Raw genomic sequence first — 15,901 nt, 5'->3', positions numbered from 1 at the left:
CCATGACTCTGCAAAAAGAGGATAAAATATTTTACTTTAAAGTTAAACCTAGCTTGATTTAATTGTGACACCAGCAAGTAATTACCGTGGAAATTGGACATCTGCAACATTTTTAACATGATTTTTTTTCTTCAAGCCAATCAAAATGTAACAACGACCTGTTCAATGAAAATATTTTGCTTCATTTAGTTCATGGTAGTCAAAATAATCCTACAGTTTTTCCTTACTCCAAATCGGTTGTTGGAAGTGCTCCTAGCAAGGCGAGCATGAATAAATTTTGATTTTGCCGTTGAGAAAATTGTCAAATGAAACACTGACTGGCATATATATAGAGATCAGTGATGATAATATGCATTGGATACTACCATGACTACACACAATGCACCGAAGCAACGAGTCGCAGATTTCGCGAAAGTAGTGTACTCTGCTTTTTGCCTAACTCTATGACGCGTTCGCACCTAGCACTACTCCACAGGCGCTTCTGGCAAATCACGAACGACATTGTGAAGTACGCGGTTGCGGGTGAAGTATAGAGGCAATACACGGGTATTCAGTTGGTCTGAACAAGGAGATATATCTCCTTGGTTTGAACATGGAGCTATTATAGCTCTATGGTTTGAATATCGGTTCTACACAGGCTATGGGCATAATTACAAACTACAAGATCGTTGATTTGTGAACTGTAGAGGCAATATTGGTATTCATGTGTTTGAGATATCGGCTTTACTGTTAATTTTGTTAAAATAGTGTATATCTAAATTTAACGGGACATATTTATTATTCAGCACAAAGTCCCTTTTAGTTACTCACCGGAGAATGAAAATACTGAAAACAATGCAATTTGTTGGTGGAACTGTGGAACAGATAATTTTTTTTTCATGAAATGCATGATTCTTGAAAAAAGATGCACATTTTATGAGGGGGTCCATTAAAATATGCAATGCCTAAATGGAATGTTCTATCAATTTTTGTTTGAAAATACATGCGTAATACAATGTTGGGAAAAATTATCAAGTGCCATGATCTTAGCTTATCCGATCAGCTGATTTCAAGCCGGTCCGAGATTCACGCTAGTACAGCGTATAATGTGCAAAATGCCGGTACCGGCTCCGCCCCTTGAAATAAGTCAGTTATCTCATTGGTCATGTTTCTCGCGGGCTTAGGAAACCACGCCCATCCACGGGCCTTGTCACAGATCGAGTGTAGTATTCTCACACGCGAGATGAATAAAACAAGTTTAACGATATTACTGTAGAATTTATTAGAATTTTCCTTAAAAAACGTTGACAGAGCTTTATATACTTTAAAACATTGTTCTTATATAAAATCGAGTAACTAGTCATAAAATTACGACGAGAAAATAATCATCATTGAGTCGGTGTGTGATACACCTGTCTCGCCGTACAGTGACCGGGGGACGCACTCGTATTGTTTGGGTCGTTCGTCGTAATCATCGGCTTTGCGGTCTTAAAGGGTTCAATCAGGTTTTTCGAATCATAATCATAGACGGAGACTGACGCATGGTTAAATTTGACTGACATTTTTTTAATGTCGAGAAAGCTTTCAAGGGGGTGTTAATCATTCAAAAATCCTCCGAATGATAACAAATTTACTCTCAAGAAAAATGCCATTGATATTTGCCAAATCATTGTTTTTTGGGGTTTTTTTTTAGGTTGATTCCACGAATGTTTAAATAACTTTTCCAACCAACTCGTTATTGCCATTAGGCTATATAATGAATAAAATTACTTCAACAATTTACAAGTAAGAAGGCCTGCTGTGCGGATTTATATATATATATATATATATATATATATATATATATATATATATATATATATATATATATATTCAGCATTTTTTGTTATATATATACATATATATATATATCTTCAGCATATTTTGTTATATATATATATATATATATATATATATATATATATTAAGAAAGTTTTAATGACTTTTATTCTTATTTTTTTACATATGAATGCATTCTTTTCTAATTCAAAGAGTGTATGTCATTTCACCACATTCAATGCCAAAGTTTTTCTCATTTTGTTAGAAACTGAAGATTTTGATATTTTGTTCAGCCTGATAATCATTTGCTCTTCAACAATGTGAGTAGTCAGTAGCGTTTTTTCAGCAAAACCATGTGAAATCGCTACATTTTAATCTCGGCACATTTATCAATTTAGTGCATATATAGTCCATAAATCCTCATAGCGTCTAACAATTTCCAGGTTGAAAAACGATCGAATTTGAGAAAAGCAAATATAACGTCGATAGCATCAATGTCATCCTACGCAAAAATAGTAAGGCTATCCCCCGGCCCGGTGCGCATGTATACATCCTCTTCGTTTGTGTGATACGGTTGTTAAAAGGCCAATGTATGCACGGCGTATTACTTTGTGCGATAATGCCCCGTGAGTAATCGGAGTCTGTACGAACGATAATAGTATTCCTCGCGAGTATATTGCTCTTCAACATTTTCTGTCTGGGTCATTCTGTCTGAGACTTGAGTTAGTTGCAACAGCAGACTACCAAACCTTGTTAGGTTTTTGGAAATATACTTCGTCTATTTGCATCTGTTGTTGGATATTTTTACAATTTTCCGTAAGTAACTTGATCATTTGTCGGGAGATAAGTTTTTAGGGTAGGGTGTTATCATGTTTATTGAACAGCGATTAGGAGAATGAATGAATCGTTACTTCCTTCTCGGTTTACGCTCGGGACTGTGCAACTCTGCTAGTGCTACTTTATCGTAAACCTGAATTTCCTTCACTTCAGTTCGTCTCTTACCTAAGTCTCAGATTATCATGATTATGTATGTTGAAAATACTTGTTGTAATTCTCTGCTATTTTAGGCTTGAATGTCATGAATCTGTTTTAGGCCTACAACAAGTTTGTTCGTTGAACTTCTTGTTTGACCTTGTACTGTAGTTGTAGCTATTGTGATTTATCGCAGTTAGCCAGTAGGCATTAATCTATGTTCAAATCTATATTTTAGTTTTGTTTAATAGACTCCTGACATTTTTCTCCACTTCAATTTACAAATTAGATTTTTCATTTTTTATTCTACATGTTCTATGTTAGATATTTACATAATGACACCTGACCCTGCCTTCACTTCTGTATTCTTGTTCTAATCTATCTCAAGTTGATCAGTGTTCTGATTTTTTTTATCTTGGGTTTTCGTGCGACAGTCGACCCTTTAACTCACTTGGGTCTTTGATGACTACCGATGCAAATCGCGATGTGTGTGACCCCTGTTGCTCATAAAGTTAGGCATGTGTGCATATGGACAAAGCGGTCGATCAGCTGTTTTCAGAAATATCCTCCGTTTCGTTGTCTGCTACGCCTACACCGGCACATCATTGCTTACTTCGTTTTTTCATGGTATTCTCATATTTAACTGGAATTTTTATTTTCTTTTCATTGCAGGATTTTCTTTTCAAGACCCAATCGGAATTATACTTGGATTTATAAACTAGCAAATTTTGCTGCAGATATTGTTCACCTTCTCAGTCAACACGGAATCGCCTTCAAATTCAAAATGGCCCTGGCAGTGGACTCCGAGTTTGATCCATTCAAGCAATGTTTCATTAGTGAGGACGTCGAGTTTTATGGATCGGCCGCATCACCGAATTCGACGACGCCGAGCGAAGATATCTGGAAGAAATTCGACGACATGGAGATGGATTTTTTCCCCACACCACCCCTGAGCCCGTCCCACCCGAGCAGCGACGGGGAAGACAGCGGCGGGGGCGGGGGGATCAGTGCCCCCAGCCTGTTCGCGGACTCTGATAAACTTCAACGCGTGCTCAACGAGATTCTCGACGACGAGCCGGTGTGGATGACCCAAAGTCTAACATTTGTTGGCCCCGACCACAAGCCCGCGGTTGTCCCCAACACGACCCACAGGAACGCTAGCCCTGCCAGAATTAACATTGGTTCCCACAAATCTAATTTCCTCATCCAAGACTGTATGTGGAGTGCTATTCAGGCAGAGGAGAGGCGGCGGCAGATGCAGGCAGAGAAGGCGGCCAAGAACGGGAGACTTACGGGGCACCTAGCCGCTGGAGTTCCTGGTGACTTTTCTTCTGGTGAATGTGTTGACCCCACCTCAGTGTTTCCCTACCCCCTCAGTGATACAAGACTGGACTTCTCGAGTACGACGCCGTCTGATTCTGGTGAATATTTTTTCTTTTCTTGCATTTTCTTTTTTTTTACTTTATCTCTACCAAGCCACCTTCATTTTTTGGGAGGTATTTTTTTGACCAAATTATTTCACTTAATCATTAGTTGCATTTAACCATGTTCTTTCGACTTTTTTTAGTTCCATTTTTTTTTTTTTTTTAGATCAAGGGTGTAGATTGTAGAATTGATAAAATGCTTAACTATGCTAGGCTAGCATGGCTAGGGTTTTAGACTGGCTTCTGCCAAGTTGCAAACATTTCTGACATGTTTTCAAAAAGAATGTAAAGTTAAAACTATTCCTATCGTAGATCTCTTATAAATGCACCTCAGACATAGTATGCATGTACATAAACTGTTAATCCTATTGACCAAGTAGAATGAATAGTTGGTGTTTGTGAAAGTTGTTCAAAAATCCTGTTTGTCGCGGGCTTCGAACTAGGCAGGAAGCGCGCAATAAACCAGGCAAAGCCCAACTCTTCCGGTTGCCTTGCGATTCACCCCAATCCCAGAAGATACATGGGGGGAAATTTCATCACGGTGCGCTGGCATGGATAAGTCACAAATATTTTCCAACCCATGTTACCAATAGATCTGCTGTTCGAATTGGCGCTGACTCAATCCCCAACTCAAATTTGGCGCTGTGCCTGCCAAGCTTTGCTGAAGGTAGGCCTAGTACAAGTACAACTACAAGTAGTAGTCGGTATAGTCAAACAAACTGCAAAATGAGTAGAAGTATTGCACAATTTAAAGGGCAAGATTTAACTTTGTAGACGATATTGGTTGACCTCGTCAGTCTGGTTTGTCAATCACAGGAAAGAAATGTCCATTTCAATTGAATGGGTCGTTGTCAAGTTTTTGAGGCTGAGCAAAATTTAAAATTTCCATTTTAACATTCATTAGATGGTTAAACTAAGATTTTAAAAAAACCAAGTTCACCCTGAAGGCATAGGGAAAATAATATTTCACTCAGCAGAGGTCTAACATGAATTAAAACTGGAAGGCTTCGATTGGGAAGGGGGAAAACTAGACTAGATCGAATGCAAAGATTGCCTAGATGTTATTCCAGCCATGCTAATTAATTAGGCCTGAGATTATGTCAATAAATGCTGTTTCAGTGTGTAACAAGTTACATCAGTGCAGTGTGTGCCTGCCTACAAATGCCCATTGCATAGCCATGTAACCATTAACACAGATAGCTCCATGCACAGCGCAAACTCGCATGTTATGATAGCAATGTTTACTTCCGGGTTCTGGCAAAGTTGTGAATTTACGACCTTCTACTACCCTAACTCTATTGATAGATGGGCAGTGCCATGCGAGAGAGAACAATAGCTGTGTCAAAAATGCGTGCAATGGCAGAGTAGTATTGCGCAATACCTGCACAAGAGATAAGGCGCAGAGGCCTAGAACAGGTAGACAGTTTTTATGAAGATATTTTAAGACGGTCTTAAGGATGGGACTTATATTTTTCTTAAATGGTAATCAATAAGGAATGAAATACTTATATTGAAAATTGAATTAAATAAATCTTTAATTTCGTTTTCTTGAAATATTGTGTAGAATATCATATATTCTAATCATTTTTCTCTTTTCTTTTCTCTTTCTACTTATTACAGAGGAAGAAATTGACGTTGTGACAGTAGAAAAGAAGTGTCCATCTTCACACAATGTACCTAGGACTATCATCATTAAACGTCACTCAAAACATTCGCGAAAACATGGTGCCCAGATGTTCAAAGTTGTGAAGCGTTCCTCAAACAAATCCCTCCTCACCAAAGTTCCGAGCATGAAGAAACTGAACAAGATGAACCTCGCGAAACATGTGAACATGGAAGACGTGAAACAAGTATTGGAGAACACCTTAACGAGTAACGGTCAGAGTTCAAAGTCTTCTAAGAGATCCTACAACAGAGGGAGTAGTCGGGGGAGCAGCCGAGGAAGCAGCAGAAACGGCAGTCAGGCTTCGTCGGATTCCGAGGACTGTGATCGCCGAGCCAACCACAATGTCTTGGAGAGGCGGAGACGAGAAGACCTTCGAACCAGCTTCTTCATGCTTCGAGATCAAGTGCCCGAGCTCCTTGCGCAAGACCGTGCAGCTAAGATCGTGATCCTCAAGAAAGCCACAGACTATGTAAACCATCTCCACGCTGAAGAAGAGGCACACCTACGGACAAAGTCTGCCCTCAAGAGGCGGCAACATGCTCTGTTGCTTCGGTTGCGGCAATTAGAAGAGGCCAAGTGACTAGGCGTGGCGGAGTTCCCTGCAACACATGGACATGACTATCTTTAAAGACTCTAAAAAGAAGAGAGAACTTTACCTCTAGAAGCGTATACTGGATTTGGACCACTTTCCCCCAAAAGCACTGCCTTTATTTTATACCTTTTTAAATCAGTTGATATGACTACCCCTTGCATTAAGGGGGACGACTTTTTTTTTTTTTACAAAATAAAATGTTTTATCTTTTGTGACAAAATCTATCTTCCACTTTTTGATAACTTTTTGTAAGTTTGTACAAAAATTATAACTTGTTTGCAAAAAAAGTGATTGCCTAGCCTAGCACCTGACTAATCGTCTGTGTGATGTGTAAGACAATATAACCCTTTGGAATAGATTAGAGTAACTGAATGTATTTATATGGTGGGGATTTGTTATCAAATTATACTGTGTATTTTTTTTTCCTTGAACAAGTAGAAATATCCCTATGTGACAATGCAAAATAAGTTCAGACCTGAATTGGAAGTGTTCCACGCATTGAATGGTGGTTGATCTGGAAGTTGTACCCAAGGTGTATGATATATATATAGGAAGCATTATGGATGTTGTATATAGGAGCGGATGTATACAGAGAAAAGGCTTATAAAATGGACATGGGTCGAGAAAGAACAGTGTTGACAGAGAGACATCTAGATTTACAAAGGTTTAAAAACAGAGAAAGAAAGAATATAAGACAGATTGTATATTGTATTTCTAACAGAAACTCTATTTGACAAAAAGAGAGACATTATCTATGACAGAATGAAAAAAAAGATTGGAGAGTTCTATGAAGAAAGGCTATGGAAAAAGATTGTACATAAGTGTTAAAATGTATATTTACATGATATATATTTAGTTATAAGAAGACGATGAAAAGTAGCAAATGTTTTTGAACTTCACAAATTAAGTATTGGAACCACCACCAGCATTTGACAAGCGGTGGTTATATAGTTCACATTTCTGTGTTGTGTGCAACCCATTTGCAATGATAGTTTCGGTAAGTAATCCTACGTTTAACAGTTTCAAACTTTCAACCAAGACACAAGAGAAAACAACAATAAAAATCTTTTATTTCAGAAAAGAATACACAAATTAATCTGTAAATCGGGGAAATAAACCACTATCCAACAAACTGAACTGTTAAAACAAGATATTTAATACCAAACGTGTTGGATTTTCCTTATTTATAAGAGCGTTTATGAGTCGGATTGTATTCGTTATTGTGTACATTTAATACATGTACGTAGTTTTTACAATGTTTACTAACATTGCAGATCCTGTTATTGTGATGTACAATTTTTAAAGAAAAATCTTATCATAAAAAGATAAAAATCATTTGCATTTTTGTTACCATGATGTGAGAAAGGTGTTCTTACTTTGTACTGAAGTTTCCAAATGTTTGCTTATTACAAAAAAAAATATTAAAAGAAAAAGAATATCATATGGAAAATTTAAATGCCCTGTCGACAGTCTTTGTTCCATTGTTTGGGTCTTACAGCTGTTACCGCATGGAGTTTGTTTGGGTTTGGGGAGCGTTGCGTTGGAGAGTCGCGGGCTTAGACAAAAAAGCCCGCGCCGGGATATCACGTGGGTCTGTCCTTTGTGCAGACGAGATGAATATGCATGAGATAATTGAATGCGAGGTATGCAGACGGGAGGGGCTTATCATCCAGTGGACCTACCGTGAACTTTTGTGTAAAGGTGCTCGTGTGTGGAGGAACGTGCATGTAAAGGGGGGTGTGTGTGGAATGCGGGTTATGAGACTGTTATATTCTAAGTTGAGTGAAGGGATGAAATGAATAAAACAAGATAGTGAAAGTGCATGGAGACAGAATGAACAAGTTGGATTATTTCTATATTAAAGACCAAAAAATGTCAAGTATGCCCCTAATGCTTTTCTTTTCTCTACTAACTTCCAATAACTCTTCTCTTTTCTTCTGCATTTCTTCTTTTCTTGATCTGTCTTTTATATTCTGTTCCTCAAATGTCTTCAAAATCATTCCACTATACAGGGGCGGATCCAGGATTTTCCAAGGGGGGGGGCACATTTTTTCGGAGGAAATAATTGACAAGTTAATCAAAAAAGGTTTTAGCCAAATATTAAGGATATTTCGTACCCGAAAAAGTGATTATGATCAGCAAAAAAAAGCCTTCATTTTCAAAAAAAGGGGGGGGGGGCACACCACTGTTAAATGGCATTTTCACATTACAAATCTAAAAAAAAAGCCTTCACTTTAAAAAAGGGGGGGCACACCTCTGTTAAATGGCAGTTTCACCTTACAAATCTAAAACAAAAGTTTTCACTTATTAAAGAGGAGGCACACTTCTGTTATAATGGCATTTTCGCATTACAAATTTTAATTTTGCAAGGGGGCACGGGCCGCCCCCCCCCCCCCCCCCCTCTCCACCTGGTGCAACATTTTCTTTGCGATGCACTAGTCGAATTATGTACAGAATGTGTATAGGGCGGAAGTGGACCCACCTCGCAACACAACTATTATGTGTGGAATTGCAATTATTTAAAGTTTTCTGATCCAAAATTTTTCTCATTTTGGTGATAAAACCAACTTTGAATGATTGGCGTTCGTTGATTTATTAATTTTTTACGGTATCGGGTGGGCTAAACAAAGCAATTGTGACAGGTGAAATTATCCATTGTTTTCTATCGGAGGCATTTTATAAATTTATTTATATTCCCCTGACCTTTAATATGTGGGCTTGGGAGAACCCCCCCGGAAAAAAAAAGTTTCTCGACCTTTTAAAACAAGGAGAGAATGAAAATTGAAAAGAAATTGTAAAAAATAAAAAGTATTATTTTATTATATAATATGTGTTATATAAAGGTTTTTTTTGGGGGGGGTTGTTGAGTTCATTGAGCAAATATGTAATAATCCCATAGGCATATACTATATGCCTATGGGATATTTCACAGGGGTCGCTACTCAAAATGTGAAAAAAAAGGCAATTCAATGCTATTCACACGATTCATAAGGCCGCAAAGAATATTGATACCTGTGAAATAGAATTTAATTTAATACGAGCCCCCTCCCCATACAAGAATTTTTGCTGTTGTTCTAAACAAAGTTTTCCTCACTCAGCGATCATAATTATATTTTATGAATAATGATCGTCGTGCTTAGGGACCCACAGTATAGAGAGAAGAAATGTAGGCATAGTTATTATTAATAAATAAACGGTTGATTTACATTAGGCATATTTGATACCGAATGACTATGATCTGTTTACCAGCAGATTATACATGCCCCCCCCCCCCTCTCATTACCCTTTTTTAAATAAAAATATATATGTATATATTTTTTAATTAAATCTTTGGCTCGTGTCGAAAATCGTACCATCTACCATTAGAAAAATGAAGACAGTGGCGAATGAGGGGACCAAATATGGCGTATGGGTTGCTTCCCCCAGAAAAATTATATAAAGCTTCAAGCGAGGGACGCGAGAATGCGAAAGATCTTGACCCTTTTAATTCAAAAATCTGATTTTGTAATAATTTGGGCTATTCAGAAAAAAATATGTCATATTTCACCATTTACCTTTCCTTTCTTTTCTTTTCTTGGTCGTGAAACTTTTTTTTTTTGGGGGGGGGGTAGCCGCCCCCATGAGTGAAGCCATGAAAATTATGATTCAGACTCAATGGCCCGTATTTTGATAGCAGGTTTATAGTTGCGGTGTAAGCATGGCAAGCCAAAGTATCAAAATTTTTATTAAGTTGTATGTTTCTTATGTTTACTGTTTATGTTTACTGTGCTCTTTCCTGATTCATCGATGGTGAAGACAATCATTTATCTATTCTTCCTAGACAATTATGAATGATTTGAGAGCCAAAAATGAGCTGAAGTATGATATCTCTACTGTTAGTGATTTATGTAACAATTGGCTATCCATACTTAAACCACAACTTTAAACCTGAGTTTAAGTTAAACCTGCTATCATATTCACAGTCTTATCTCAAATTTACATACAACAGCACTTATAATTTGACATTTGAACATTTATATAGTCCTGTGTGGTCTACAGTCAACCCTTAAATCGATAGAGATGAATTATAGGCCTACACATGTTTATATCTTAGAATTGACTTCAGTTTTCGTTGGCGTTGGCGTTGTAGAACCTTCTAGTACCACCCGGCATTGACTATTACGTAATGATTCGTTTTATATAGCATATCACGCTCTGCTGAGCATGTAGGGCAAGGGAGCTTGTCCCGTTGATATATACTCGGCTTTTAAAAAGTAGGCATTTAAATACCCAGCCAGCATATCAATGACTGTTACGTCATACGTGGAATCAGAGTGAGTCCTTTGAATTCCTTATTATAGGAGAATCGTTCTCCGGTATTCCGGGCTGAAAATATATAGCTGAAGAAATAGAGTAAAATTCACAGAGCAAAATGCTGAGAACTTTGTCAAAATCTGATAGCGGAGTTATTAGCAATATACTGTGACAAACTAAAAACAGTCTTATGCACGCCGTCATGAATATTCATGTGACTGATGATGTCACATACCCATTTTCCTTCTTCTTATGTTATTACATGCATGAAATCATAATTTTTCATGTTCTCATACATGTGTGAATGATAATGGCCAGAATCCGAATTGAATTATTGTATGGTTATCTTTCAATCCCAGATATCTTGAAATTGCTGGGATGATTTTTTTCTTCTTCCTGGAAATTTTGTTATGTTTTATCCATATTACATTATCAATACAACAAATATCATAGTTCATATTGTTTCTAAATGTATTTTCTGTCGAAGATGAATTATTACTTTATATTACTTCACCACATTTCTGAAAATTCCATTATCCCACCTTGTTTTGTTTTTAGAAATGTCAGTACTTTATATTAATATTATTATTATCATCATTATCGTTTTTATTTCTATTATTATTGTTATTATTAATACTATAATTATTATTTGTATTAATATTATCCTTATTATTTTTTTATATTATTGTTAGTATTGATAGTATTATTTGTATTAATATTATATTTATTGTTGTTCTTTTTGTTATTATTATTATTATTATCATCATCATAATCATCATCATTATTATTATTTTTACTCCACACTTTTTCCTTCCGCAAATGTATATAAGTCATACATGAGAATCCTAACAAACTGAAATACATTGCAATAAATTTACAATAGGGACAATGACATAGATACGAAAGCTGAGCATGAACATGATTTGATATAAAAGTTTAATACCAGTTGGCCATTGCAATGGAAAAAAGTATATACCTCTACATGAGCTAAACTTGCATGGATTTTTCTCTTCCATTTTGGTTACAAATAATCGTAAAATTCTAATGATGATGCATTTTTTTCCTTCACAGCAGCAACAAGTTTAAATTACAAATATTTACGTTAAATATTATATTTTATATTTCCATGTTCTTTTCTTATTTCTAGTTTGATTTATAGCAGAAATCGATCATGTCTATATTTAGCTTACTACTGAGAAAAAGATTATCAATTTTATTTTTGTTGTGAATTTAGTTAATCACTCGAAAACCTTATAAATGCTGTTGCCAGTGTGCCAAAGTTACAACAAAATGATATTCCGGTGTCAGATACAGATTTGCCTATTTCACCTGTAGGTCACGACAATGTCAACGTCGCTTAATTGTTTTTGTTTACATTGATATTTTTCCCACGCTTGCGAGTGGTGTGTGAATATTGCCACGCCCACTTTCCTTTGTACACGCCCTGTACACAGAAGCACGTGGAGCAAGTTGCGCGTTTTGTTCAATTTGATACATTTGCGCGCTAAGGTCTATGCAGCGGCTACTGGTCTTACACGTCCTTCTGTTGCGAGCTTTGTTGTGTTTTTTGTTGAGTTTCACCATAGAGATGGCTTCCAAATCAGCAGTCTACACTTGCGCTTGATGGTTTCATACCCACGACATGCACCCCCTCTCTCCCTTCTCCCATTGGCGGCGGAAGCCAAAAAAATTCAGGGGGGTCTACCTGAAATTTGTGATGGACACATGTAAAAAAAAAAAAGGGTCATCAACTTTATTTTAGGAGGGGGGGACAAGAGACATTCATTTTAAGGGGGGTCCACCAGAATTTAGGGGAGACACCGGAAACGAAATTGACAAGCAAAAAAAAAGGTTATCAGCTAAATATTTAGGGGGGGACCGCCCCCCACCTCAAATTTTTTTGGGGGGATCTGTCTCCCCCATCCCCCCCCCCCCCCCCCCGCTTCCGCCGCCTATGCCTTCTCCTCACAGCCCTTATCCATCTCTCCCTCTGTCTTTCTCTCATTTTTTTCTCCTTTTGAAGGTCTATTCATTTTACCAATATACGAACAAAAATATTATGCCTATGGTGTGAGATGAATAATTCGGAATTCTATATCTGTATAATATTAATTATTATTCTTATGAAACCATGAAACAAGAATGCACCAACATTATTCTTAATACAAGAGCCGCTGATATTTCTCTCTTTTTTTGGGGGGGGGGGTAAAACCGTGTACAATTTAAGCATGGAAAACATTACCATCTGATTGTGATTTTTTACATGGTCATCCCTCCCTCTCCAAAACCGTTCCGCTGTCCCTGTACTCAGATCCATAAAAAGATATATTTTCCCCCTCATGACACAATAAAGGAATATAATATATTCATATATTATATATTTATGTATTTTTATATCTATATGTTTTATATTAATTTACTTTATATTTATACATTTTCAATTTATATATCTTATATTCATATTTAACCATGTTAATAATAATAATATAGGGTATTTATATTGCGCACATATCCACCTTGTTAGGTGCTCAAAGCGCTCCTATATTACCCGGCGAAGCTAGGCGTTCATAGCGCACACAGCTTTTAAGAGGAGCACAGTTGTTTCTTGATTGACCAACCATTTCTTTACTCGATAGGCGCGCCAAATTTGCAGAAACGCGCGCTTTAACTGGAACTACTTGTACATTTTACAAGTCAATGCAAGGTTACTGTCCCACGTACGTCACAGGAATGTACATGCGAAGGGCGCAAATCGGAAGTTATCTGCGATGCGCGTATAATGATTGATACTTTGATTTCCTATATGAGTGGAAAGCTTGAGTATAGCGCGCAGGTCTACATTGCCTTTGATTGGGACATAATATTTGCATGGCCCTGTACTGTGGAGATCCGAAGCTTAGGGACACACCTCTAGATATCAAAGGGGGGGGTGGAAGTTTTTCCAAAAAGAAACTTGACTTGCTATATGAGCAAACAAAAAAAACTTGACTCACCATCAGAGTAAAAAAAAAAACTTGGTCCACTGACAAATCCCCTGAAAGGTGCCCCCCCCCCTTCCAAAAAAAAATGTCTCAATGGAGTAAGGAAAAATATTGCTCAAAGGTGAAAGGAAACAAAATTTGTATCAACCGAAACTTCCAGCCCCCCCTCCCCCCCCCCCCCCCTCAGCTTTATCTTTATATTGCTACCTATACTTAGTGCATCTCAATTTGAAATTCAAGTGATATTAGCAGTATTCATATTCATGTCGGTATCAAAGCTAAAAAAATAAAATATAGTGAAAATAAAGCTTAAATAGGCATACTTTCACATTGTATTGTGCACCTAGAATAGGTGTCAAAGTGGCAAATCAATTTGTATTGCGTGTCTTATCATTATTTTAAGTAGCATTATCTTGGTATTTTAGCATATTGTGTTGTGCCACGTAAAAACATTAAATAACGTACTTTCGGTACCTGCTGTCATGGATGTGCTTGCAAAGTGTATCTTTTATTAAGCACCCCCCCCCCCCCCATCACTCAAACAAGCAAATGCTGATGCTGGAGGAAAAAAATAAACAAAAACACTGAAAAGAATGGATGAACGTGAGTGGTAAGTTATATTATCGTGATCAACCTCGCGATCGTGCAGGGACTACGTGCTCGATGAAGTGACCACTTAAACACGTCGTGGTGATTGAAAGGTTGATGCCTAATTCAAACAAAGTATTAGAGTTCAGTGTACATAACCTGGGTACCCTCTCAACGAACTCTGGTATTATGTCTGGCCGCGTAGAGAGAAAACGTTATCGAGTGACCAATTGTGAGGCACAGGTGACCCCCCCCCCCCCCCTCTTCGATACCCCTCCCCCATCACCCTCATTTAATCATATATGCTTGTTAAAAGTTTGAAATATTGTACAATCACCCCACGACTGAGAGAGCGTTATAAGTGACCATTAGTGGGGGGGGGGGCAGGTACACCCACACCTCTCCTACATCTTCACATCTTCTCTCCCCCCCCCCCGGCAATCATGTCTGATGGATACACGACTGTAAAAACTCTATTTCTGTAAAGGGCCTATACTCACTTAACCCCCACCCCATATTGTGAGAAGAGGAGTTATCGAGGGACCCGGACGGCGGGACCTCGGGTACTCCCCCCCCCCGGGCCCCCCTTCCATCCTGACCATTCCGATCATATTTGATTGATACACATCTAGGCGGCGGAAGCAGGGGGACGGGGGCCTTTCACCCCCCCTAAATTTGAGGTGGGGGACGGCCCCCTAAATTTTCTGTCGATAACCTTTTTTTTTTGCTTGTCAGTTTTGTTTCCTGCGTCCTCCCCTAAATTCAGGTGGACACCCCTAAATTTTTCGTGCCCTCCCCCTAAAATTTTGGTTGGTTCGATTGATGGACCTAGAATATAATGTTTTTACTTTGTATATTTTTTTCACTTGCCTATATTCATGTTTTGTTTTTATGCTATTAGGGCCCCTTTTGATACCAGCTTTTGCTAAAAGGGCACCCTTTTGAAATATTGTTTAATAAATGAATAATAAATAAATAAACCATCATCACACATCCCTTTTCATTTTCTTTTTTCACACAACTTTGTACTAAAAATACCTTCACACAAAAAAATGTTCATATCAGATATATTACATAATCCACACTGAATAAAAATGTGCAATTTTTTTAATGTAAAATAATTTTTTGTAGGGATTATTTTGTCTTAATATTTTTTTCTGATTCATGTTGCTCAATAATGTTGCATCGTGATGTATGTACTACAACGGAAGCAGTGATTATATATTTTTTGAACAGGTTATCCCGGAACAAGATTGAATCAATTATCAAAATGTCAAAGCTTTATAAATATCGCCGTTTGGACTTGTAAGGATTTCCTCTCTTATATTGCAAATACAATTACACAGTAGACATTTTTTTGCCAGTTTATAATGCGGGGATTGCAGGAGTGATAATATGTGATGATTTGTAATGCATCTGATGATATTGAATTATCTTATCATAGGTAAAAATGAAAATAAAGAAATAAAAATAAATCATCATTTTCCTCGCATACGCAGCCGAACCCCCAACCAACCCCCCCCCCCCCCCCTTCCAAAATATTTTACCCCCGCAGTTTACCCAAAGCCAGGTGAAGATAATATAAAAA

At 37.5% G+C, this 15,901-nt stretch overlaps 1 protein-coding gene across 1 annotated transcript; it reads left to right on the top strand.

Moving 5' to 3' along the window:
* The first annotated feature begins 2,422 nt into the window (after nucleotides 1-2,422).
* On the top strand, nucleotides 2,423-7,904 carry LOC121430677 (myc protein-like). Its single transcript, XM_041628018.1, has 3 exons — nucleotides 2,423-2,613; nucleotides 3,442-4,190; nucleotides 5,814-7,904. The coding sequence occupies exons 2-3, from the start codon at nucleotides 3,554-3,556 to the stop codon at nucleotides 6,437-6,439; spliced, it is 1,263 nt and encodes a 420-aa protein (XP_041483952.1). The 5' UTR covers nucleotides 2,423-2,613; nucleotides 3,442-3,553; the 3' UTR covers nucleotides 6,440-7,904.
* Nucleotides 7,905-15,901: the final 7,997 nt, after the last annotated feature.

The sequence above is a fragment of the Lytechinus variegatus genome, chromosome 17 (assembly GCF_018143015.1).
Source record: "Lytechinus variegatus isolate NC3 chromosome 17, Lvar_3.0, whole genome shotgun sequence".
NCBI classification, from domain to species: domain Eukaryota; kingdom Metazoa; phylum Echinodermata; class Echinoidea; order Temnopleuroida; family Toxopneustidae; genus Lytechinus; species Lytechinus variegatus.
This window is presented reverse-complemented; position numbering and strand designations above follow the sequence as displayed.

Coding starts and splice junctions, on each gene's coding strand:
- LOC121430677 (XM_041628018.1), top strand. CDS start 3,554: ATGGCCCTGGCAGTGGACTCCGAGTTTGATCCATTCAAGCAATGTTTC. Junction 4,191..5,813: donor TACGACGCCGTCTGATTCTG/GTGAATATTTTT, acceptor TACTTATTACAG/AGGAAGAAATTGACGTTGTG.